Here is a 25,277-nt window from a genome sequence, read left to right on the forward strand (position 1 = left end):
GTTTGCCTGCTTCCCTGGCTCCTGCTTCAGGCAGAGGGCCAAGAATTCCTCGTTTCCCAGGCCACAGATGGCGCCACCACCCTTGGATTACTGTGCTCTGTTCTTATTACATTTTTATATTTCTGTTCATTTCATTATGTTCTAGGGAACAAATTTCTTTCACTCTTTGATGTTTATCCCCTTTGGATATTTCTTGACAATTTTCACATCTTCCTTACATTACACTCCTTAATTATCCTAAAGGAAAGTTCTGAACTGCTTCGGGTTGGGGTCATTGTTTTGTCTAAAAATGACATTTTCCTATTTAGGATTTCCTACATAGCATTTTTTCCTATATTATGTATAATAGTAAAGTGAATATTCTTACTAATAGGTGAACCCCAAAGAACCAAAAATATTATCAGTATTAAATAAATTTTATTTATTCACACCAATATGGTATAAAACATTTTGAGGTAAAGATTATTTTTTGACTAGACATAAATATGAAAGCAAAGGAATGGCGCTACTTAGTACTTTTAATGGCACATACATGTTTACATGGAGATCTATATATATGTGTGTGTATGTATATATATATACACACACACACACACACACACACACACACACAATCTATCTGTATATATATATCTATTTACTTATCTACCTATTTAAGTATTCCCACGAAATACAGCATTTTTTGGGAATGGGCAACCCTGTTTCTTCTGGGCATTGTCTTCTCAAACAGAAAGCACCACTGGCCTTCAGCTTGCAGTCACACAGACATTTCCAGCTGATGTGTGTCATAGCCAGACATGTACACAACTTGGTCAGTTTCATATATTTATGTACAGCTTTTCATTTTACTCCACGTTGAGAGTTAAAACAGAAAAAGAGTCAAGATTCCCCAGATAGGAAAAGGGTCTAGAACCCAAGTTTTCCTCAAAGTATGGCCCAGGGACTTCATTTATCATTAAATTGTTGAATTCTAGACTGAACCCTGACCAATCTTAGGGGGAAAGGGAAGTAAGAATTGTCATTTTTAATAAGCTCCTTAGGTATTTTTTATCCACACATGCTGGAGAAGCACAATCTGGAGAACTAAATTATATTGATTTTCTTACAGGGATTAACTCTGAAAGATATGTTCAGATACAGATGAAGGACAATGTGGGAAAATATTCCAGCTGTGAATCTTGTGCAATGAAAGTGTCCTGAATATCCCTATCTATTAAGTTTTCTTTCTTCCTTTTTTAAAATGATGAACCATTTTAGTCTTTTTATGCTCCTGTTCTCTTGTGAGTTTCTTCACTGCCCTTCTGCTTAATAAGGAATATCTAGAACAATTAAGTTGCCTACAGATTTCTACACCATTCCAACAAAATAGTGTTGAAACTCATTCATTCTCAAGGAAAAGTTATTTTCAGGTGAATCACAAAGGGTAAATGAACGCTGATCCTATGCAGTTAAAACATTAGATACTGTTTCTTAATGTGTTCCAGAAAAGGTGAGTTTTAATACTAAATAAATACAGATGTAATCCTATTCAAAGGAAAAATACCTAGGAATGGTAACTTAGAAAACTCAACATTGGAGTGATTTTTCTCTTATAAAAGGGATTTATTTATCCAAATAATTCACCACAGGGTGTTCAACAATGCAGCATCTCTTAGTGTCTTTGAAATTTACAAACATTGATTCATGTGCAAATTTTTGAAACACATCTCTTGCTTGAAGTCAACTGCATATTTTTTATTGCTTTAAATTTTAGTACAGCTGTTTTGAGCTTTCTGTATTAAAATAAAAATTCTGTGATATTTGTGACATGGCTGTTTAACTAAATGTGAAATATTTCACAAAATCAAATGTGATTTCCATATATTTGAAAAATGTGCTTGTTTTCATTGTAAAAATACTGGAGACTAAATATAAAAGTGTTTATATTTATATGGGTAAGATATTTTTTTTTCTTCAAAGGAAATCTTGACTGCCAGTAGCAAAATATAAGTTATTAAATATGTTGTTTTTGATAAATATTATTATTCTGAACTATCTTACAGAAAGTAGCTTGATTCGAGGCATTTTAATGGCTTAAAGGGAAGAATGAAAATCAGAGGAAGGAGAAATCAATAAAGCATGGGACCTCTTATCCTATATTGATTCTTATAATCCAGTAACCATTAAATACTTGAGAGATAAGCCTCTTTTAAAATGGCATGTTTATATTTTGAAGATCAAATACGCTAATTTTGCTCATGGGTTTCCCAAAATACAGTTCATGCACAGGATAGAATGCAAGCTTTCAGTGGTCATGCTTCCTATTACAGATATTCTTTTTTTTTTAATTTAATTTTATTTATTTTTTTATACAGCAGGTTCTTATTAGTCATCAATTTTATACACATCAGTGTATGCATGTCAATCCCAATCACCCAACTCATCACCCCCCCACCCCCCTGCCGTTTTCTCCCCTTGGTGTCCATACGTTTGTTCTCTGCATCTATTACAGATATTCTTAAGCTGAGTGTCTTAAAGGCACATTGTGAGTGGGGTTACCCTCAAGCAATCGCTTCTTACAATGCAATTTTACCTTTTAAGCAATGCTACACATTATAAAAATAAAGCTAGAACATCCAAGTTGGTAATAGAATTAACAATAATATTTTAATATTCAAATAATTTAAAAGCATAATGTCATCCAGAAGATCATTGTTAACCTTTCTGCAAAAATTTTTGGCATCTTAACTGGATAAAGTATGAGAATGCTAGCTTGTCCCAAACCTGAACTCACTTCTTGATGAGTATTATTACAATGGAAATAAAGAATTGCTGTGACATTTTGCTTTTAAATTTTCTTTTTTTTTTTCCTCATGCTACAAACTCAGACCTGACATTTTGCCAAAAGTGAAAAAGTACTTTTTAATCCTCATTTGCTGGTAATCATTTTCAAATCTATAATGACTAAAAATTAAATGGGTAATGGTTATATTAAATACATTTGGAACCTTTTATAAAGACACCATAAAATACCTATTTTTTTCTCGTGCAGTTCTAGTATCAATCTAGTTTTTTAATGTTTCATTTACTGTGTTTTATTAATAATTCTTAATATTTAGTGTGTCCTTAAAATGTTCCAGGGACTGGTCTAAGAGCTCCACATATATTACTACATTTAATATATGAGCTTGGTGTTATTTCTATTCCCAATTAACAGATGGTTAAGTCAAGGGCCAGAGTTATCAAGTAACTTGCCTAAAGTCTGATAACAGGTAGGATAGTGCAGCCAGGGTGCAACAACAGGAAATCTGATCCCAGAACTTGTATTATTAATAGGCATGTAATAGGAAGCAAGGGAATTTTAATTTTTAAAAAATTGTTTTAAGTATATATGGACTTCCTTCTTTAAGATAATACAAATACTCTTCTTTTGAACATGTGATGCAGTCAGTTCTTTGTGTCATAGCCATGACCTTTGTAACTGGTAGTCCCCACTATTTCCACTTCACTTAATTCCAATAATACAAAGCTCCCACGTTACATGTGAAAAGTCTTTCACAATATGTTCAGAACCATCATCTTATTTGATTCTACAATAATCTCCTGAGGTGGCTAGAAGGCAGTGTCTTTTCCTTTTTACAGCTAAAGAAAGGGAGGCTTAGAGATGTGTAGTAACTTGAACAATGTCACACAGATTATTACCTAGTTAAGTGGCAGAGTTCAACCTAGAACCCAGGCCTTTTGTTACTAATTTGCGCTCTTTCACTACAGAATCTGACAGCTGTCATTTTGAGATGAGCCATCTCATGCTGCTAATTCCTTTGGGTACTTACTGTGAGTGCAATTGCCTTACAGCTTCACCATCTGGGCCCTAGTGTGCCTGTGGGATCCATACCGCTGGGACGAAGTAACAGACTCAGGTTCAAATGTGATGTTCTCCATTTAAATAGATCATGCTTCCTGCCTTCTTCCAGGCTGCCTTGCTTGCATGAAGCTAATTTTCTGCTTACTTAGCATCTCCGTTAGGGACAAGCCCCTATGAGACCCATTCCTTCTGCAGACCACAGTACTCACGTATGTCTTTATTGTTTTAATCCTGGGTATACAACCTTGTTTCTCTTTCCTCATACCATAGAAGAGTTACTCAGCACATCTTATCTTCCACTTTCCCACATTTGTAAATGATTCATTTACTGTTTTCTTCATCATTTTAATGCACCTAATGCCATATAATAAATTAGCAGCAGAGTTTACTCTGAGTGGGTTGGGAGTCTCTCATATATATATATATATATATATGTCTCCCAATGAGACACTCCTGGATTTTGACTGCTATTCTATTGATCTCCCTGAAAGCAATTTAATGACATTTTTGTGATATTCCGCAGGGGCACAGAATAATCCTGATGGTATGAATTCCAGAACAATATAGATCTGGCTCCACATCCTGGCTCCCTACTTATTAGAAAAAAGATACTGGACAAATCTGTCATTTTTCTAAGCCCTGGACTCCCCTTCCAACTCACCTGTAAATGGAATAATAATAATTCTGGGATTTGGAATAGTTGTGAGGAGTCAGTGAGATAATCCCTGTGGAGTAGTTAGTATAGCATGCTTTCTTAAACAAGTTTATTCATCTCTATTTCCCAAACTATTAAATGAAGTTAATACCACCTACGTCATTACAATAGCTAAGATTTTGATTGACCATTACATTGCATCAAGTAAGCAATTTGATATATTGACTAATTTAGTTCTTATTACAACTCCATAGATAGTAACATTATTAATATCCTTATTTTACAAACCAAGAAATGGAGAAATAGATAAATTAAGATCACAGAGCTTTTAAGTAGCAGAGGCAGGATTTGAACCCAGGTAGCATAATTCTAGAACCTCTACTTTTAATCACTATGCTGTATTGCTTGGCTTAGCCTATTAAAATTATATGAAATTCCATTATGTGTTAGACACAAGATAAACACTCAGTTGATGGCTCATCCAGAAAACTATTTCTGCCAGATGGTCATTGTCAAAATATGGAGCTATGTGTAGCTAATAGGGAAATTGTTCTTGGGTGAAGAAGTACTTTAACATAATCTTTCTGGATTCTGTTCTGTTCTGTTCCGTGGGCACTGTCCAAATTTTCGTTTGAAGAAACAGTAATACAGAGGGTAAGAACATTACAAAAGTCACATAACTAGTAGATGGCTGAGTAGGGATGACCTAATTCTAAGTCTTTTTTCTTTAGTACATGATATGATAGGAGGTATATGTGTGAGTGAGTGTGTGTGTGTGTGTGTGTGTGTATGTGCATATTAAGAATTTGGTTTGAGGCAATGGATAGGAGAGAAGTGAAAGACAGACAAAAATTTAACCAAACTTCTCTATGTTAAGCCCTTTCCTAGCCATTTATAATTATTACAACAATATTTCTAGGGGGGTTAGCATTGTGTTACTAAGAATCTATGAAGTTAAAAAAACATGTCCAAACATGAATGAGTCAGGATCCGAATATATATATATATATATATATATATATACACACACACACACACACACACACACATATATGTATAGGTTTGGAGATATATATATATCTCCAAACCCATTACAACGTAGTGGCAATATCAAGAAGTATTAATATATATTTTAGGGAATACATTTTAGAGTCATAGACTTCTGGGTTTGGAAATGTCTTTGAGATTAATCCAGAGGTAATATTATAAATTGTCTAGTTAGAAAGAATATCAGCCTAGCAATGTGGGTAGGTGCTAGGAGCCCCCTGCTATGCCAGGCATGAACCCTTTAGTTTCTTAAACCTGCTGCAGTGAGGACATCTGGGGAAGGAACTAAAGCCAAAGCATCTTAGGTCGTAGAGTACAGGGTTCTGGGCAAAAGTAATTTGCTAATCTGTGCAAGAATTTCACTGTTTCATTGGCCTATATGGCCATACCTTAGCCCTAGCTATTCTTGTTCTTCTTTTAAGTCAAGTTGACTTTAATTTGTCCACACTTAAATTATTCCATAAACAATTCAGTTTAATAATATGCACTACTGGGAAACTGTTCCTCTTGACTTGTATTACTTATTTGGTTTAAACCCTATGCTCTTTGTCCTTCCTAATCTGTTGGCTTGTTTTTGATATTTTTCTGGTTTTCTATTTAAAGGCATTTCTATGACTTCTAAATAAAATGCTGATTAGGGGAATACTAATTGCTTTATAGTTGTTATATAATTATGGTAGGTCTATTGGTTTGTGGTTTATTTAAAAGAGATCTATACTACATCAGATACTTCCACACCCAGTTTTTCTATTTCTCTGCTTGTCTTTTATTGCCATGTGACTTATTGTAAAGGAGCTAACTAGATAAGAAATTTGAGATCTAGACCTGGCTCTGCTTTTGACTAGCTCTGGGGCTAGGCAAAGTCATTTCACACTCTTATTTTCTTCAGGACCTGTGAAGTGAGAGGGTTTGATAGTCACTCAGCAGGGTCCCTTCCAGCTCTAGTGTCTGCCCTATGAATCTGGGCATGTATGATCACTGGATTCAAAAGTGTTTCTGTAGTATCTAGTGTAAGCTTTACATTTACTGTGTCAGGCGAGAAGGAGCACAGAATTGTGTCCCCAGCAGATTTCCACTTGCATGGTAAGAGAGAGACAACCCGTGTGGAAAGGAGTGCATGGAGTAGAAAGAGGATAAAACTGCTTCACTGAGAATCACAGATGTTTAACAAGGACGGGCATGTGTGAGACTGGAAACTCAAGAAGTCATCTCAGGAACACACACTCATCACTAGCCTGGCTTCCTCAGGACTTTAGCATTCGAGGGCTTGTCTTCACTGGCTTATTTCTCAATGAGACCCACTTGGATAATAGGAACTTAATAACTGGAACTTCATAATTACTTGTTCAATTTATTTATCTCACTTCTGGAGATAGAATATAGTACGGTCGAGGAATTAAGGTATTTTCACAATCAGGTCTTGCTGAGTAGTATAGAACTACCTCTAGTTCATATCCTGAAGACAGCAGTTGAGGCTGAAACACACAGTAGTACTCCTTTTTTTCGGTGTAAAAATTTTTACACATTACTCTAGAGGAGATACCCATGATTATCCATCTCTTTTCCTCCTCTCTGAGTTGATTATAATTAGAACTTTAATGAATTAACTCTATGGTATAAAACACACAAGGTGTGAGTGTGCGAGCTCTTTTCTGTGCAACAGTGATAAGACTCACACTGGAAAAAGAAGTATTCTGTTTTTATTGTTTGTTTGTTTTTCCTCACATATGATTTTTGGTAAGAACATTTAAGCTCTGCTCTCTTAGCAAATTTCAATTATACAGTACAGTGTTATCAACTATAGCTATAGTCACCATGTTATGCCTTAGATCCTCAGACCTTATCCATCTTATAACTGAAAGTTTTTACCCTTTTACCAACCACTATTTTCCCCACTCCCCAGACCCTACCACTTATTTTTCTACTGTTTCTATGAGTTCCACATATCAATTGATACCATGCAATATTTGTCTATTTGTCTTTCTTTGTCTGTTTTGCTTCACTTAGCATAATGCCCTCCAGGTTCATCCATGTTACTGCAAATGAGGGGATTTCCTTCTTTTCTAAGGCTGAATAATATTTTATTGTGTATGTATATGCTACATTTTCTTTATCCATTCATCTGTTGATGGACACTTAGGTTGTTTCCACACTTTGGCTATTGTGGATAATGCTGCTATAAATATGGAAGTACAGATATCTCTTTGAGATAATAATTTCATTTCCTTCGGGTATATACTTAGAAGTGGGATTGCTAAATCATATGGTACTTCAATCTTTAACTTTTTGAGAAACCTCCATACTGTTTCTATATTGGCTGTACCAGTTTACATTGCCACCGACAGTGTACAGGTGTTCCCTTTTCTCCACATCCTCTCCAGCATTTGTTATCTCTTGTCTTGTTTGTTTGTTTGTTTGTTTTTTGCGGTATGCGGGCCTCTCACTGTTGTGGCCTCTCCCGTTGCGAAGCACAGGCTCCGGACGCGCAGGCTCAGCGGCCATGGCTCACGGGCCCAGCCGCTCCGCGGCATGTGGGATCTTCCCGGATCGGGGCACGAACCCGTGTCCCCTGCATCGGCAGGCGGACTCTCAACCACTGCGCCACCAGGGAAGCCCAATCTCTTGTCTTTTTGATAAGAGACATCCTAAGAGATGTGAGGTGATATCTAATTGTGGTTTTGACTTACATTTACCTGATGATTAGTGATGCTTAACACCTTTTCATGTACCTGTTTATCATTTGGAGGTCTTCTTTGGAAAAATATATATTCAGGTCCTGAATTTTTAAATTGTGTTTTTTCCTACAGAGTCGAACATGTTGCTTATGCATTTTAAGGTATTAACCCCCTATTGGATATGTAGTTTGCAAATGTTTTCTCCTGTTCCATAGGTTGCCTTTTGATTTTGTTGATGGTTTCCTTTTCTGTGAAGAGCTTTTCAGTTTGATGTGGTCCCACTTGTTTATTTTTGCTTTTGTCGTGTTGCTTTTGGTAAATTCAGAACATCATTGTTAAGACCAACGTTAAGGAGCTCACCCTCTAGGCTTTCTTCTAGGAGTTTTAATGTTTTATATTCAAGTCTTTAATGCATTATGAGTTGTTTTGTGTATGGTGTAAGATGGGGTTCTGTTTCAGTCTTTTGCATGTGGCTGTCCAGTTTTCCCAACACCATTTATTAAAGAAGCTATCATTTCCCCATTGTATATTCTTGGCTTCTTTTTTGAAAATTAATTGACCATATATGCGTGGGTTTATTGACCATACTGTTTTGATTTCTGTAGCTCTGTAATATAGTTTGTAATCAGGTTGTGTGATGCCTCTAGCTTTGTTCTTCTTTCTCAAAATTGCTTGGGCTATTTGGAACCTTGTGGGTTCCATACAAATTTTAGGATTACTTGTTCTATTTCTGTGAAGAATGTCACCAGAATTTTGATAAGGATTGCACTCAATCTGTAGATCCCTTTGGGTAGTATGGGCATTTTAACAATATTAATTCTTTCAACTTATGAACATGGAATATCTTTCCATTTATTTGTGTCCTCTTCAGTTTCTTTCATCAATGTCTCATAATTTTCAGTGTACAAATGTTTTACCTCCTTGGTTAAATCTATTCCTAAGAATTTTAATCTTTTTGATGGCATTACTTGTGGGATTGTTTTCATAAATTCTCTTTCTGGTATTTCATTGTTATACAAACACAGCTGATTTTTGTATATTGATTTTCTATCCTGCAACTTTACTGAAATAGTTTATTAGTTTTAACAGGTTTTTTTTTTGATGGAATCTTTAAAAATTTCTATATATAATATCAGATCATCTGCAAATAGAGACAGTTTTGCTTCTTCCTGTCTGATGGATACATTTCATTTCTTCTTCTTGCCTAATTCTTTTGGATAGGACTTCCAGTACTATGTTGAGGAAAAGTGGTGAAAGTGAGCTTCCTTTTCTGGTTTCTGATCTTAGAGGAAAAGCTTTCAGCATTTCACCATTGAATATGATTTCAGCTTTACATTCGTCTGTCATATATGACCCTTATTAAATTGAGATACCTTCCCTCTATACAGGGTTTGTTGAAAGCGTTTTGTTTTGTTTTGTTTTATGAAAAGATGTTGAATTTTTCCAAATGCTTTTCCTAATCAATGGTCCTTGATTTTTATCCTTCATTTTGTTAATGTGGTCTTTTCACATTGACTTGCAAGTGTTGAACCATCCTTGCATCCCTGGAATAAATCCCATTCAATCATGGCATATGATTCCATTAATGTATTTGAATGATAATGTATTTGTAATGAATTTGGTTTGCTAACATTTTCTTCAGAATTTTTGCTTCTGTGTTCATCAGGGATATTGCCTGTAATTTTCTTTTCTTGTAGTGTGTTTGTCTGGCTTTCATATCAGAGTAATGCTGGCCTCGTAATATGAATCTTGAAGCACTCCCTCATCTTCTATTTTTTGGAAGAGTTTACAAAGAATTGGTATTAGCTCTCCTTTAAATGTTTGTTAGAATTCAGATACAATGTATTTTGTATCTTTTCAGTGGAATGAAAAGATAAAATCTGGAAACAGTAGAGAGGGTCTTATGGTTCAGTCTGGGGCATTTAGTCTAAGATAATACAGAATAAGGAGATAGTAAAGGTTTTTAAATAGAGTAGTGAAACAATGAAAGTGGTGTTTAATGAACACTAATCTGAACTGTATTTTAAAAAATATTTTACATGATTTGTTTCTATTTTGAATTTTAAAAAATCTTATTTTTGCTCATGAATTTCTAAAGCATCAAAATGAGTGCTAAACTATATTTAGTTTTCATCTGTCTTTATAGCTATTTTAAATCTCACAGTACAAGATTGTTGTATATACTTTTGCATTCCCATTCCCTTGGAGTGCTTTCAGTTTTAGTCTTAGAAGGAGTTGAATGTGTGTACATTTTAGCTGATGATGATTATTAAATCCTTTTCTCTTTGGGTTCACCACGATTATAATCTACTACTTCAAAAACTTATAGAATACAAAATGGCTTGAGAGACAGTCTAGAGTCTGGATGATCGTGGGAGCAACTACAAGACTACTGTAATAATTCAGGCATATGGTAACTGTGGCCACAGACCAGGTTAAAAATAGACAGTTTGGGGAGAGGGTGACAAGAACAAAATTTCTCTTGGAAAATTTATGAAATCTGGCTAAGGCAAAAGGGAGGAAGAAGGAATGGTTCAAGATTATTTCCACATGTATAGTTTAGAAACAGAGGGAAGCGTTATACCTATGAAAGCAAAACCTGTGTTGGGAGGTAAAACTGGTTTTGAGGTGGACATGCTGGGCATCCCTGTTATACTGAGATAAGAGTGAGATATCCAAGCAGAAATAGCTTGTGGACTATATTTTTCTATGAATATAAGAATAGTTAGGATATGTTAATTCTCAGGCAAAATAGATCTAAATATGTGTTTAATAGAAAACTTTAAAATATTTATAAAATCTCAGATATGCTGGAGTCTTAGATTTTATATTTTGTGACATTCATTTTATTTGCAAACAAAAATAGAATAAGACATTGTAGGCTCTTTTTCCTGATCTAATTTCTTCTAATAAAGCTATTCTCATCTGATAAAAATACAATGCAAAACCTCTGTATAAAATATCCTCCGCCATATTTCTTCGAATGACTTTGCCTCTTTCTAATTTTCTGTTTAAGATTCAGATAGGGCAGAGTTTATCAGTCTGTGCTTAAACCTTTTAAATGGCTTCCTATTGCTTTTAGGATTAAGACAAAAATCCCCAGGCTAGAGGAGCTGCATGCTCTGAATGATGCCTGTCTATCTCTTCATTCTCACCACGCACTACTCTCTCTTCTACTCCCCATATGGCAGCCACAGTGACCTTCAGGCTCCCTCTCATTTTAAGCCTTTGCACACGTCATTGTTTTCTGTCTGGCATCTTCTTCACACCCTGCCTACCCATCTGCAGCCTCCGTTTTTGCTTAGTACTCACTTATCCTTCACTCTTCAGGCTACATTGCGCTCATTCAAAGACTGCCTGGGCTCAACCAGGTCCCTTTGTACAACCTTTGGTAACATCAAGACTTAATATCCTTAACACAATTTGTGTGTGTTTATGTGTGTGATTATTTGTTTAGTGTTTCTTTCTCCAACAAAATTAATTTTCATGCAGGCAAGTGTCTTGCTTTTTTTCCCACTGTATCCTAAGGACCTAGCATAATATGCATTTGTTGAATGACTAGATGACTGAATACTGGCAGCCGTGACAGGGAGGTTGGACTATTGATGCTATCTCAATCTTCCAGCCTTGTTGAGATAGTGCTGAGCATCTGGTGGTACTTGTGTCCTCACCATACTCCAGGTACATCTCTGGATAATATGTGGAAAGCCAGGGCAGTGGAGAGTGTATCTTCACAAAGTACTGAAGGGTTTATATAGCATACAGCCATGCTGCTCCAGATGGGAAGGGAACATTATTCTGACATTCTTCAAGCTATAAAAATACTGCATCTGCATGTTTTAAAAAAATCAAACAAATATAAAAAATAATGAGCATGTGCAAATTTGGTGATGCTCAGATTAGGGATTAACCTATTTTAGTTACTTTTTATCTAGTTAAAAAAATTTTCCCCAGATCCTATAATTTTTATTTTAGACAGGATTGCTTTTGACTTCAAAGTGTTGTAATCAGGGTAATTTTATGAAGATAAAACTTGTTTTTCATATAAATATAAATAAGGTCTTCTTAGTATACTGGACCAAAAAGATTTTTCTTCCCCTCTCTCTAGATTTTAACATCAGATTCTGTTTTTCCCAAGAGTCATGTTTTCTACTGTGTTCTTCCTCTAAAGAACTGTCCAAGGGAATATGTTTTGTGTTCATACTGGCATTTTCTTCCAACACAAAGATAAACATAAAGCATGCCTGCTGCTTTCATACCCTTGGATGCCAGTTTCCATAGCATGTGTACATATGAACCACTAGCCTAAATAGTCAGCTCACCTAAAATATACTCAAAAGTCATGAATGACATGCTAGTGCCACCAAAATTCACACAGGTATGGATTCTTTGAAAACTATCAATTGTTCCAAAGTTTGCTTCCAGTGTCTCAGCACAGCTGTTTGCATTACATTTTAATTTTATCATAATGTAGATTTATGACATTATTCAAAGATGTTATCTTTTAAATTGACAAATTTTCAGGAAAGAAAGTTATTTTCCAGCCATGATTTTTTGATATATGTTCGTATAATTGATAGTTTAAGAAGGGTGATAACTTTAAGTAATACAGTAGTATCAAATTAATTATTATTCCAAATCAGTTTCTTTCACGCATTTCTCCATTCTTAAGAGGTGTGTATTGCAGTTATATAAAATCGACTAAATTTCAACGGGTAAAATTTAATACCTTTGCAATGACACCAATTGTTGTGATATTTGATTTCTTAAAGTCATTGTATTTTAATGTTTATCAGTTTGGAAAACAATCAGATACAGTAATATACTGCTATTTTTATCTAAAATGGATCAAATTCTGGTATTGCCCTCCATATGTTCTTCAGACGTAGTTAGATTTTTACATCCTTGACCTTAGTTTTATAAATAAATTTGTCCTAAGAACATCCCTGAAAAGATTTAGCCTGCTTCCAGTTGTTCCAGAACAACAGTGGTAGCATCCTTAAATTTTCCCATTCTGTGGAAACTGCCTTAGGAATCCTTCAGAGTCAGTTTACCTCAAAGACTGTTGGGTAAAGAAAAGATTTAGCCTGCTTCCAGTTGTTCCAGAACCACAATGGTAACATCCTTAAAATTTCCCATTCTGTGGAAACTGCCTTAGGAATCCTTTAGAGTCAGTTTACCTCAAAGGCTGTTGGGTAAAGAGGGTGGGGAAAGAGTATAGCAGTGTCATTAGCCAGGGCTCGCCATTTATCCCAATGGGACTCACTGGAGCCTGGAGCTCTCAATAATCCTAAAAATTTCAAAGACATATTCTCTTAAGAAGGACACATATTCTCATGGACAGCTTTCTAAGTCAGGAGCTAATGATACCCTCAACCTACTTGCCTTTTTGGGCAGATATGTGTGACACAAAGTATGGAAAATTTCTGCTGAATTGAACCTGTAATGAAGGAATTTATAATCAGTTCTAATGTAGGTGAGACCTAAAGTATATTAGACTTTCATCAAAGGGAATGATAAGAAGCAGCATTAATGTGGGTGGATAGTAATTATTTCGAAGCTCGTAATTATTCTCCAGTTAACTACAGAGAAATGCTGGTATTTTTATTCCTTTTTGAAAAAGTAAAAGGCACTATGGTCAGATTCTGAAATGTAAGAATGCATCATACATCTTTTGTAAAGGCTGATAACTTTGAATTATACTTATGTTAATAGCAAAGGAACTATTTTAGATTTAAGTGAGTTCAAAGTTCATGGTTAGGAGTCCCTTTACCTTTCGTAGTACTGTTGTTTCACCACTGAATCTATTTGTTGCCCTTAGGAGATATAAAATATAGTATTTACTCTCACTCCCTTTCAAAAAGACATGAGGTCCACTTTCTTATTAACTCTAATAAGAGTTATGTGTGAGTTCCTCAAGGAGGACAGACCCTATAGTGTTTCAAGATAGGATAAATCACTTCTACACTCAGGTTTTAGAGGACTCATTTGCTTTATATTTTGGTGATTTAAGATACCCCTTTAAACTGCTGGTATTGAAGATGCACTATCTGTAGTTTAAAAGAATCATAAGCTGTGGTTGGAATGTTGATAATGATTGTTATTTATTATGACGGATAAATGTTTTACCCTTTAGGGAAATCATGTTGATCAACTTGCAGGAATACATAATCTAAATAGTGGTTGCCTAATTTTCATAAGAAAATTAATGACAGTTACCCCTTACGATATTTTATTTCTGCTTAAAATTTTTTAACATCAGTAATTATATCAACAGTAATAGATTAAAAGAAAAGAAAAATGAGCCAGAGTTGCTAATATCCTTGAAAGAAGGGAGATCAAGACAATGGTTTTCTTTCCAGCCTGGGAATAATGAATCTTGAGATCATATAGGGATGTTTCTGTAATCCACAAACATATGTTTACTCTACTGAGGCTTCCTCAGGGAAACCAATGTTGAATTAGTTTCTCAATTTGCAACCCAAAACCTCTCAGATATGTATTCTCAGTTTCTTTAGGCACACGACATAAAGGAAATCTGCTTTCTTTCTTTTTATAATCTTTTTTTTTTTTTTTGGTGGGAAAACTGTTATCAGTCCTCTTTTTCCCAGGTAACCTTCAAAAAATCAGATGTGTAAAAAATTCTTGATGTTAAGAAAACCCAGCTATGCTTGACTCACTAAAGTACTGCTGGAACCCATAATGTGGGAACAATTTAATATCATCCAATAATAAGGTTTTAAATAAAACCTATAGTATTCAGTAAATGAAATTCTTTAGCTGGGAGAGTGACTTTATCCTTCCCTAGGGTAATGATGCCCTCATCTACTCATGATGCTGAAGCAATATCTGTAATCTGTTTCTAACCCTTCCGATTTGCTACAGTAAAGGATGTTCTATATAGTGTATGTATGTAATCATTATCCCACATCAGTTAGAGGCATGCAGCTTTCTGAATAGGAAAGGTGATAATAAATAATGTAGCAAAAGGCTGGTTCAACCATTCCCTTCACAGAAAAATTCTCGTATATACAGTATCATTTCCATGGTTTATCTACTAATGCAGACCCAGAGTCAAATAGCAATATTGGCTCTTGTCTGTAGAACCTGAATGATTTCCCAAAGAAGGGAGTCATGTAAATTGCCTTGGCTACCCTAGGAGGAGAAATAAAGATAATCATCCAAGAGACACCTTATAAAGCCCCACACTTAATTTAATTGTGATAGGTTTACATTTGTCTCCAAAAATTATTGAACTAACAATTCAGCAAAGAAAAACTTGAGCTCACATTAACAGTTTCCTAATATAGCCAAGAGTCAAGCAAATTAAGTAATTTAACTAAAATTGGAAAACAGGTGTGGTTTTGGCAGCAATAACTACCACTTAATGTGTGTCGTTAACTAGTAAATAAAACCATAATTTTTATATAGTATCCTTGAAAATAAAAATGCAAGAAAATATTTTTGTTGAGGTTTGTCCATTTACTCCTTTAGGTAATTACAGAAAAATTAAAATTTTTCTAAGTCTAATATTTTACATGATATTTTAAAATTGGAAATATTTCAAATATAGTTCTGATACAGCAATTTTTAAATTTAAATTTATTTTTTTTATTTTTCAGAAATGCAGCAACATTGTTGCATGAACATTAAATAATACTGAGATACTTTCTGCATTTAAACAGGGTCATATTCAAGACATGTAGATTTCTGTGAACTTGCAACTGAGTGCTAATTATAAACTATTGCTTTCATCTAGGTTTTTTCTTAATGGAATGATTGCTTGCAGAACTGTGAAATATATCATTTAACTTACTGTGTACAGCTCCTCTGTCTGTATTTGGAATGGCCTTGAAACTATGACCTTACAATCAAGTAGTCAATGGGTCCCTTCAGTTACATCATCAATTTCTCCATTTCCAATCTTTAGATCTTTGCCAGTTATTACTGTTTTTCAAGGCTGTCTCTCTGAGCTGACGAAACTCATCTATATCTCATATTTTCCTTCTGTTTTCTGGGATGGTGTTCTTGAATTCTTTGAAGACTGTGATATTAGGTGTAGTTTTGAATTACAAACATAATGCATAGTAATCGCTGAGAAGAGTTCGAAATCTTTCTCAAAATGTTTAACAATCCTTCCCTATGAAGTGTGCTTAGAGTTAATGCCTGCTTCTTTACTATTTATATTATTGAAATCAACATATGACTTTCAGCCCTCTTTTTTTTCTTCCTTTTTCTATAACTATTATTTTATGCATGACAAAATTCTCTTGCTTACCGTTATGTGGTTGTCTGTCTTTTAACTTGAGTGTTATGTGTTTGTAATGATTGCTTTTTGCATGAGGATTATGAAATGCCATACAAATTAAATGGTTGTGAAATGCAGGGCTTCACCTGCTTTTTTGTACACTGAATATGTCAATCATGTGACACTTAAAATTACTTTCATATGGCCTGTGACTTCCCCTTTGGTGTGTGCCTTTATTCTTAGCAAATTAGTGTGGTTAAGAATAATAAAACATTTATTAAACATCCACAGTATTTTAATACAATTATTATCCTAAAATATGATCCCATTATAAATAACTATACTGGGCATGGAATTGCACTAGGGCATAATTCCATTATATTTCTAAATTGATTATGAAATATAAGCCCTGACTCTGTAACTACCTTAATTGCTAAACACCAACTTCTACAGTGGTACCTTTGCTCTACCAAGTGATGAGATTATTTATTCATACATTTGTGCAAGTTGAAATTTCTTAAATCCACAGTTAATATTTAATCAAAACACATGGGGAAATATTTGTATAATGACAAGTAATTTTAAAAAGTCACAGTTTTGAAAAATGTATGATATAAAAATGTATAAAACTTAAGTGTTAATGCTTTTACAAAAAAAACAAAAGAAAAAAGAAGCCTAAAATTTTTCGTATCTCTGTTTTCCCTAATGCTATTATACTGTCCCAAATTAAAGAATGAGTTTGGCCTACTTTCTTTATTGTTGTCTCCAATTCAGATTAGAAAAGACACTGAATAAATTAAGTTCTTTCATCTAATAAAACTGTTTACTTTTTTTGTATGCAGTGGGTATTTAAAAAAAAATCATTTCCTTTGCTTATGACTTGAGTTTCAAACCATAACGTATTTTTTTATGCTGGATATATTCACAAACCAAATCTTCTATGAGATATTTTAGGGAAAGGGTATTTTTTCTTAAACAAAATAGGTAATCAACTTTGATGTAACCACTTTCCCACTCTTTTTTGGAAATATCCTTGAGAATTTTGGTATTTACATTTATTTTTTCCCCTCAGTCTTGTTTATTCTTGAATTGTCTTTTTTTTTTCCCTCCATTTCTCCGTTCTCAATCCTAGGTCCCCTTACAAAGAAACAGACAGATGATTTAGGTGATAATGACGGTGCTGAAGATGAAGGTATTTTTTTCCACCAAATCTATTTGCATGACAAGGGCCTCAATCACTTTTTCCACCCCTTTCTATTTTTTTACTTCTTGTCTTTTTTTGAAGAGTTGTTTTTAATTCCCGTTTTTGATGTGTTTTGTCTTCTTGCTTGTTGTTACATATAAATACGCATTTTTAATTTTTTAAAAAATGAGTGTTAAGTTTTGCTTTTGATGCCAACCATTACAACCTTTTAAAAAGGGGGCATTTTTTTGTTTTCTTGAACTGACTTTTGATATGTTTCATCCCACATTTTGACTGAAACTTGTCCATATTCTCTGAACTAACAATCTCTCCCCTGTAGTCTCTCTGTACCCATTTTGCATGTTTTCTAATCTATGTAAATATTTTACCCAATATCAAAATGTTTCATTTTTACATTTGATATTTGTTTAAAAAAACCCACACCCAATAAAATGAAGGACAAGCTAAAGACTGAAATAAAGTGTTTCTTGAGCAGTATAATTTAGATTAAAAAAATACTGTTTTCTGTTGATGTGCTTAAATATCACATAAATAAATGAAATCGTATAGATATGAAGGATATTACACCTATTTAGATAACTGTAGTAAACATTATGCAACCACTTAAGTACCCTGAGAAGATCAGATGGATATCCCTTAATTTCAAAGGCACGTAATTTTGAGATTGACAAATGAAAATATTCTGAATTTCAAATTGTTGCCAACTATAAGTAATAATTTTTTCCTACTGTACTAATAACAAAATTCTTTTCTCTTTCCAACTTTCTTATGACATACAATTCTGACATACTCTGTAAATGTAAGTACTCACTAGATTGATTTGATATTTCTCATTCCATTGTGTACCTTTACCTGGTATTAAATGGAGTGTCTAGAGAGGACCGTTGATTCTTTCAGTTCATTTTGGCTCCAATTAGTTTTTTTTTTTTTTAATACCATCCTAGTTATGATTCTTACAGAGATAATTAATGTAATCTCAGGCTTAAAAATAATTCCCAGAACCCTAGCAATTAAATCTCATAAGGATATTAATAATATGGTAAGAAGATTTTCCAAAATAAAATAATCCACAAGCAAGTCAGTAGACATGCTAGTTCCATGAGGTACAACTATGAATGAATGCATCCTTAACTGTTTTCATTAAGATATATATATTTAATAAACTACTTCATAGTAGAAAATTAAATTATAGAAGTAAAGTATTAAAAGCTTAAAAATTATATTGAGTGTTAATATATTTATAACATTTAAGAATTCTTCTGATTAAATGAAATTTATGACATTTGATTAAAAATTCATTTATCATGAACACCACCAGTGGATTAAAGATTAAATACAATGCAGTCATTAATAGTTGAAATAAATCATTATAGCTGCACAAGATTGTCATTTTGAATGCGAAATAGCTAAAAATAGACATAATATCAAAATGCAAATTGTGATTGTTTTTAACGTTGTTGGAAATCTGAAGTATTAAAACATCAAAGACATTTATTCACTTTGAGGACATGGGTTTTTGTTCCTAGTGCTCTCCCTATGAAGAGTGCTGCCACTTGGGGGCTTTGAGATTTGTTGAACCCTCTGAAAATCCTTAACTCTTAGACATTTGTTATCTAAATAATACCTAAGACTTCCTGAATTCTTAGTGTGTACTCACAAGGTTAGTATACATCATTTTCCTGTTTTAAAAATATTTCGATTGCTGATTTAATATGCTTTTTTTTTTTTTGGTAAAACAGCATTAAGTGAGATATTTACATGTTTACAGATGATACCTCTGAGCAACCACAGTGAGCTAAGCCCTATAAACATGAATATATCTCAGAGACCTATTTTGAAGCACGTGTAACATTTTTAAATAGCCATTAAAAATATCCTAAACCCCTACTTAAATTGGCAGGTAGTATTTAGGTTACGTACTAAGCCAGTCGTCACAAGAGTTATCAAATCAATAAATATATTTAAATGCTCAAAAGTGTAGAGTCAAAGCAGTTCAATTCAAGTTCTGTCAATTCCTCTGTGTTATTTGGGTAATTGTTTAGAAGACAAGAAGGATAAATTCAAATACCCTCCAGACAAAAACCTTCATAGAAAAGTCTGAGCATCTTCTGTTGAATTTGTTTGAAAATTTTTCTGTTGATGTGAGGGTGAATGAAAACCGAGGCCGATTTTCACATTTAATTTGTTTCAAATCTTGAATCAGCATTATTAGATAAAGCAACAGATTTAAACTACTTGATAAACTACTCCTTTTACTTCAGTCAGAAGTCTAGTTATCTGGTCATTTATATGGGATTGTCCATTGTTTCCTGATAGCCCAACTCTTTTACTTGATTTCTAGCTTTCTGTCTCAACACTGTATTCAGAGGCTACCTGAGACATTGACTGGGGCGCGCCCCTCATTCACTTAAACTCATCCAAAGCTTCTCAGTGGAACACTGTTCTTTACTTCTAATTCTCATTTGTGTTTTTGCCATTATTTTTTGCCACTTTTAGGCCAAACACAATTGTATCAAATTTTAATAATAATCATAAGAGCTGCATATTTTATTGGCTTTTTCCCTAGTTTCAGAAAGACTAATCTGAAGTGATTAAAAATGGGTCAAAGCAAAATCCTAGGTTTCTACCAATTTATTTTGGGAATTTAAGAAATATTTAATTTTTTAAACTGTGCTGGGAATACCTTAATTTTTCAATATTCAAATGCAATTTTCTATCCTATATAGAGCTTTTTAAAAGTTACTCTTGTAGATTTTTGTATATTTTTTAACTAAAAATTGTACTTTTGATCATAAGTCCAGTTTAACAAACGCAGATTTATCCAACACTTCTATATTCTTTTGCTGGTCCTGAATAATAGCTGAGGTTCATCAAATGAGTAGGGGGCAAAAAAAATCTTGAAATATCTTTAAATGTATCAGGGAAAGATTTAACTGAGGCAATACCCCACAATTTAAAAACTGCTAAATGCTCCAAAACTCAAAATTATGGGCAATTAAAAACTTCATGAGTCCTTTAATGAAAGAGAAACCAGTAAACATGTTTAAGGAGTTATGTGACTAATAATTATTCACTAGGACTATTTTTTTTTGAATTTTATTTTATTTTTTTTAATACAGCACGTTCTTGTTAGTTATCCATTTTATACATAGTAGTGTATACATGTCAATCCCAATCTCCCAATTCATCCCACCACCACCAACCCCGCCCCGCCACTTTCCCCACTTGGTGTCCATACGTTTGTTCTCTACATCTGTGTCTCCATTTCTGCCCTGAAAACCGGTTCATCTGTACCATTTTTCTAGGTTCCACATATATGCGTCAATACATGATATTCGTTTTTCTCTCTCTGACCCACCCCACCTTGCATGACAGTCTCCAGATCCACCACGTCTCTACAAATGATCCAATCTCATTCCTTTCCATGGCCGAGTAATATTCCATTGTATATGTGTGCCACATTCCTCCCATCCATTCATCTGTCGATGGGCATCTAGGTTGCCCCCGTGACCTGGCCACTGTAAATAGTGCTGCAATGAACATTGGGGCACATGAATTCACTAGGACTATTAAAGGGAATTATGACTTCAAACATAGGTTGTCAGGCAAAAATAAATCCACATTAACTGCTCTAGAGCTGTTGGCACTTGCTACATTGGCTTAAATTTTTGGTTTATCAGAAAGATAAAAAGTTACTAAAGTTAAAAATCAAGATGTCTACTCAGATTCCAGTTAATTATTTTTTAACTTGAAAATCTTAAATACTTTCTTACCATAAAAATTTTAGAAGAAAAATAATCATCAGTGTAGTATTTCTCTTTTATCTTCCCACTTTTTTCAGAGACCTAGATGCTTAGCAAAGCTTTAAAACATAGCAAATAACAGAAAATATAAACATGCTTTAGGAATATTTGTAGTTTTACTAAACCTGAACTAGTGTTTTAGTCTTTGGGTATTCTTTTGATTTTAGTAAGGTCAGTAGCAGCTAGTTTAGGCAAACTCAGATATCTTAGGTAAAATCTACTTTATTTCTAAGGGAAAATATGAGACAAGGTTTAGAGGGACAACATGGCTCTAATAAATTCATTATAAGCCACTACATCTAATATATTTGAACTAAGACACAGTGGCCACCCGAAATTTTGTTATTAAAATGATGGCATTAGCAGATAGCATTCAATGGTAGGCTATATGATATATCAATTTCACTTATAGAGGTCTGGTTCTTTTTAAAATCAAAGTAAATAGAGATATAATTTAAACTATTTACATTTATTGTTATATTATTATGATATTATATTTATCATATTTAAACAATTTACTATTATATTTACATCAAAAATGAGCTGTAGTGCTTCCCTGGTGGCGCAGTGGTTGAGAGTCCGCCTGCCGATGCAGGCGACACGGGTTCGTGCCCCGGTCTGGGAGGATCCCACATGCCGCAGAGCGGCTGGGCCCGTGAGCCATGGCCGCTGAGCCTGCGCGTCCGGAGCCTGTGCTCCGCAACGGGAGAGGCCACAACAGTGAAAGGCCCGCGTACCGGAAAAAAAAAAAAAAAAAAAAAAAAAAAAGAGCTGTAGACTATGAAAAAAAGTAAAGTCTAAGATAGAACTTATGATAAAACACTATCAAAAGTAAAGTCTAAGGTTGACCACTCTGATAAAACATTATCAAATAATTCTAATTGCTCTGTAATATAAATATGGCGTTTTCCAAGCTTTATTAGCAATATTGAGTTGTTATGTACAAAAATTGTACCTATTTTGGCAATTAATACACCATACAGCATTAACTTCAGGGTTACTTCAAGCAAAAAGAAATACTGTTCAGAACACAGCATTAGAATTTTATAAAACATTCTGGAAAAGAACTGCTGGACACACTAAGTTCTTAGGCAAATCTGAAATCATTGAGAAGTTTGGGAAGACAAATTGGAAATCAGAATCAGCCCAAACAATCAGTAATCTTTTCAAATCTAATTTTCAAAGAAAAATAGAGATATACCACTCAAAATTGCTCCTAGCATCTATTATTGTATTTTCAGTGTTTCCTGACAAAGTCCACTTCATTCTGTTATTAGGTATAAAATATGGCAGGTCTTCCCAATGTGTGCCTGCATTGTTTTCCAGGTGAACAGAACGATTCTACCAAGATTTCATTACTGTTCACAGTTGGTGCTTTGTAATTCTATGTAATTTTAATTAAAGAAGAATTCTGAAACAGCCTCCCTCTGTGCTACCTCCAAGCGTACAATTAGAAGAGCACAGAGTCTGCTGTGAACAGTCAGTTAATGGCTTCAGTTTAATAATTTATTATTGCTTTTTCAGTGCCAGACATACTAGAAAAACACGCTAAAACTGTGTGCAGCGAACAGGCGTTTAAGGAGGAGAGTTTGACAATTTCAGAAGAATTGTTTTCTCTCTGTAAGCCTAACATCTCCACAAGCCCCCAGATCTTACAAATGAGTGAATATCATTTTCCCTCCCAACGATTTAAGGAGAAAATAAATTTAGGTTTTTTTTCACTAAATGTAGCTGAGTCTGGTGAATGTCAAAGTATCCTCATCTCACCAGTTAAAAAATTAGACACTCTTCTCAGGTACACCCTCACAGGGAGAGGGGGAGATTTTGATAAATTTATACACTGATATTAAATACTAAGTCAAACATAAAGTAGTCTTTTTTTTTTAAGTCCTAAATTCTGCAATTAGCTATTTCCCCAACTTGAAAATCTGGACAAACAAGTTGAGCTACAATTCCTGATCTTAAAATGATTTTCATTGAAGGAAATCACTTTATTATTATAGTAGAAAAATTGAAGCATTTATACTAGTCATCTTTTTTACAAGAAATGTAAAGCAGCCTCTAAATTATCACCAGTTTTTTCAATGAGTTTATATCATGTTAGTCCATTCTGAAAGTTGAAACCTCAGTTGTTATGATGTAGGAGATTTGTCTGATAAAAAATGTCAAAAGCAAAGGAACAAAGCCATACTTTTAAATGACACTTTTAATATTGTCATAAAAGGAAGATAATACACGATGTAATTTTGTTTCAATTGTGGGCAGAAGAGATCATCGACCATTATCTAATGGTAATGTTTTAGGTATGTTTATATTCATAATCATATAGATACATGTACACATATAATACTTCAATCTACATAATAGTTAAAACCATGTTCACCAATATACTGTTTAGCATTTTTATCTCTAGAAATTAGTATCTTTTAATACCAATTATAATTATCCTATGTTTCCCTTATGTATTATTTCTAGACCCTTGTTGAAACTGCATAATCAGGGTAAAGTATCTTAGAAAAGCACATACATTTGATTAAAATTTAGAGCTGTAGAAATCACTTTAACATCACCCTAAACTTTAGCATTTTGCACTTGGATTTAGCTGTATTCTGTCTCAAATCTGTATGACAAAATCTTAGAGCCAAAGTGGGGCTAAGAAGAGTAGAATATTTACAAAAAGAGGGTAAAAAGTAAGTTAATCTGTTTTCTTCTTCCAAAGGGTAAGGGTAATTGGAGTGAGCAGAAGACCTGGACTGAACTGAAAAATATCATTTAAATGAAAGTCCCCTAAATGCAACAAAGACAGAAATATAGATGTTTGGACTCTATTGCCTAAACATTCATCTGACAGTACTTGAATAGTTAAATGAAACTTCTTGCAACTTCTATAGCACAGTGTTGTAATTATGTTCTCAAATTGGAGCATAAGTTATTCCATGTAATTATGATGCATTCAGTACATATCTTTACAGTAATTAAGAAATGGAAAAACAGTGTTTTATTCATAGTAGCAGTGATACCATTGTACTTAGTTTATGGTTCATAAATTCCATATGAAGTTTATAACATTTGTAAAACGAAGTTTTAAGAATCATTATCATTCTATTATTTCTTTTGATTCTACTGTCACAATCAGGAATCAATAAAAAAAAAAAGCACTGAAATTCACACCTACTTCCAATTTGTCCAAGTTTTGTAATTCAGTTTATGATATTTAACAAAATTTTAGGTAGAAAACAGTGGATATCTATTGCTCTTTTCTGCAATAGATCTTAATATAAGTTGCTTAAGAAACACTTTAACAAAGACAGTAATTTAAGGAACTATGTTAAAATCATTCCCTCTTGTCCCTAAAATGGAAAATGTATTCTCTGCTTCATTATGCGTGTTGAGGATAAGAACAATTGCCAACCATTTGTTTTTCAGATATTCGGGACAGTGGGGGTCCCAAACCAGTGATGGTGTATATCCATGGTGGCTCATATATGGAAGGGACTGGAAATTTATATGATGGGAGTGTCTTGGCAAGTTATGGCAATGTGATCGTCATCACAGTCAACTATCGACTTGGGGTACTTGGTAAGAAATTTCTTTTTTCCCCCCCATTAATCCATGAAATATGTGATAGTTTTGTTTTGAATTGTTTTGTTTTGCTTTGCTTTGTTTCACTCATTGTTCTATGCTTGCTGATTCTGAAGCAAAATTTTTGATATTTTCAGTAAATTCTATAAATATTCATAAATTACTTGACAAAAGACAGCTAGGGTTGGTTTTAATATTTAATATAAAAGGTAATGAAAT

At 33.8% G+C, this 25,277-nt stretch overlaps 1 protein-coding gene across 6 annotated transcripts in view; it reads left to right on the forward strand.

Annotated features, from left to right (window-relative positions):
- NLGN1 (neuroligin 1) overlaps positions 1 to 25,277 on the forward strand; it is a 705,168-nt gene that overhangs the window by 198,775 nt on the left and 481,116 nt on the right. For 3 of the 6 annotated variants that reach the window (XM_060149232.1, XM_060149234.1, XM_060149237.1), the window contains 2 exons: positions 17,602 to 17,661; positions 24,903 to 25,055. In XM_060149232.1, the coding sequence (XP_060005215.1) occupies positions 17,602 to 17,661; positions 24,903 to 25,055 (213 nt within the window). The remainder of the gene's footprint in view (positions 1 to 17,601; positions 17,662 to 24,902; positions 25,056 to 25,277) is intronic. The other 3 variants (XM_060149233.1, XM_060149235.1, XM_060149236.1) reach the window with 1 other exon arrangement.

This window comes from Lagenorhynchus albirostris, chromosome 5 (assembly GCF_949774975.1).
Source record: "Lagenorhynchus albirostris chromosome 5, mLagAlb1.1, whole genome shotgun sequence".
NCBI lineage: Eukaryota > Metazoa > Chordata > Mammalia > Artiodactyla > Delphinidae > Lagenorhynchus > Lagenorhynchus albirostris.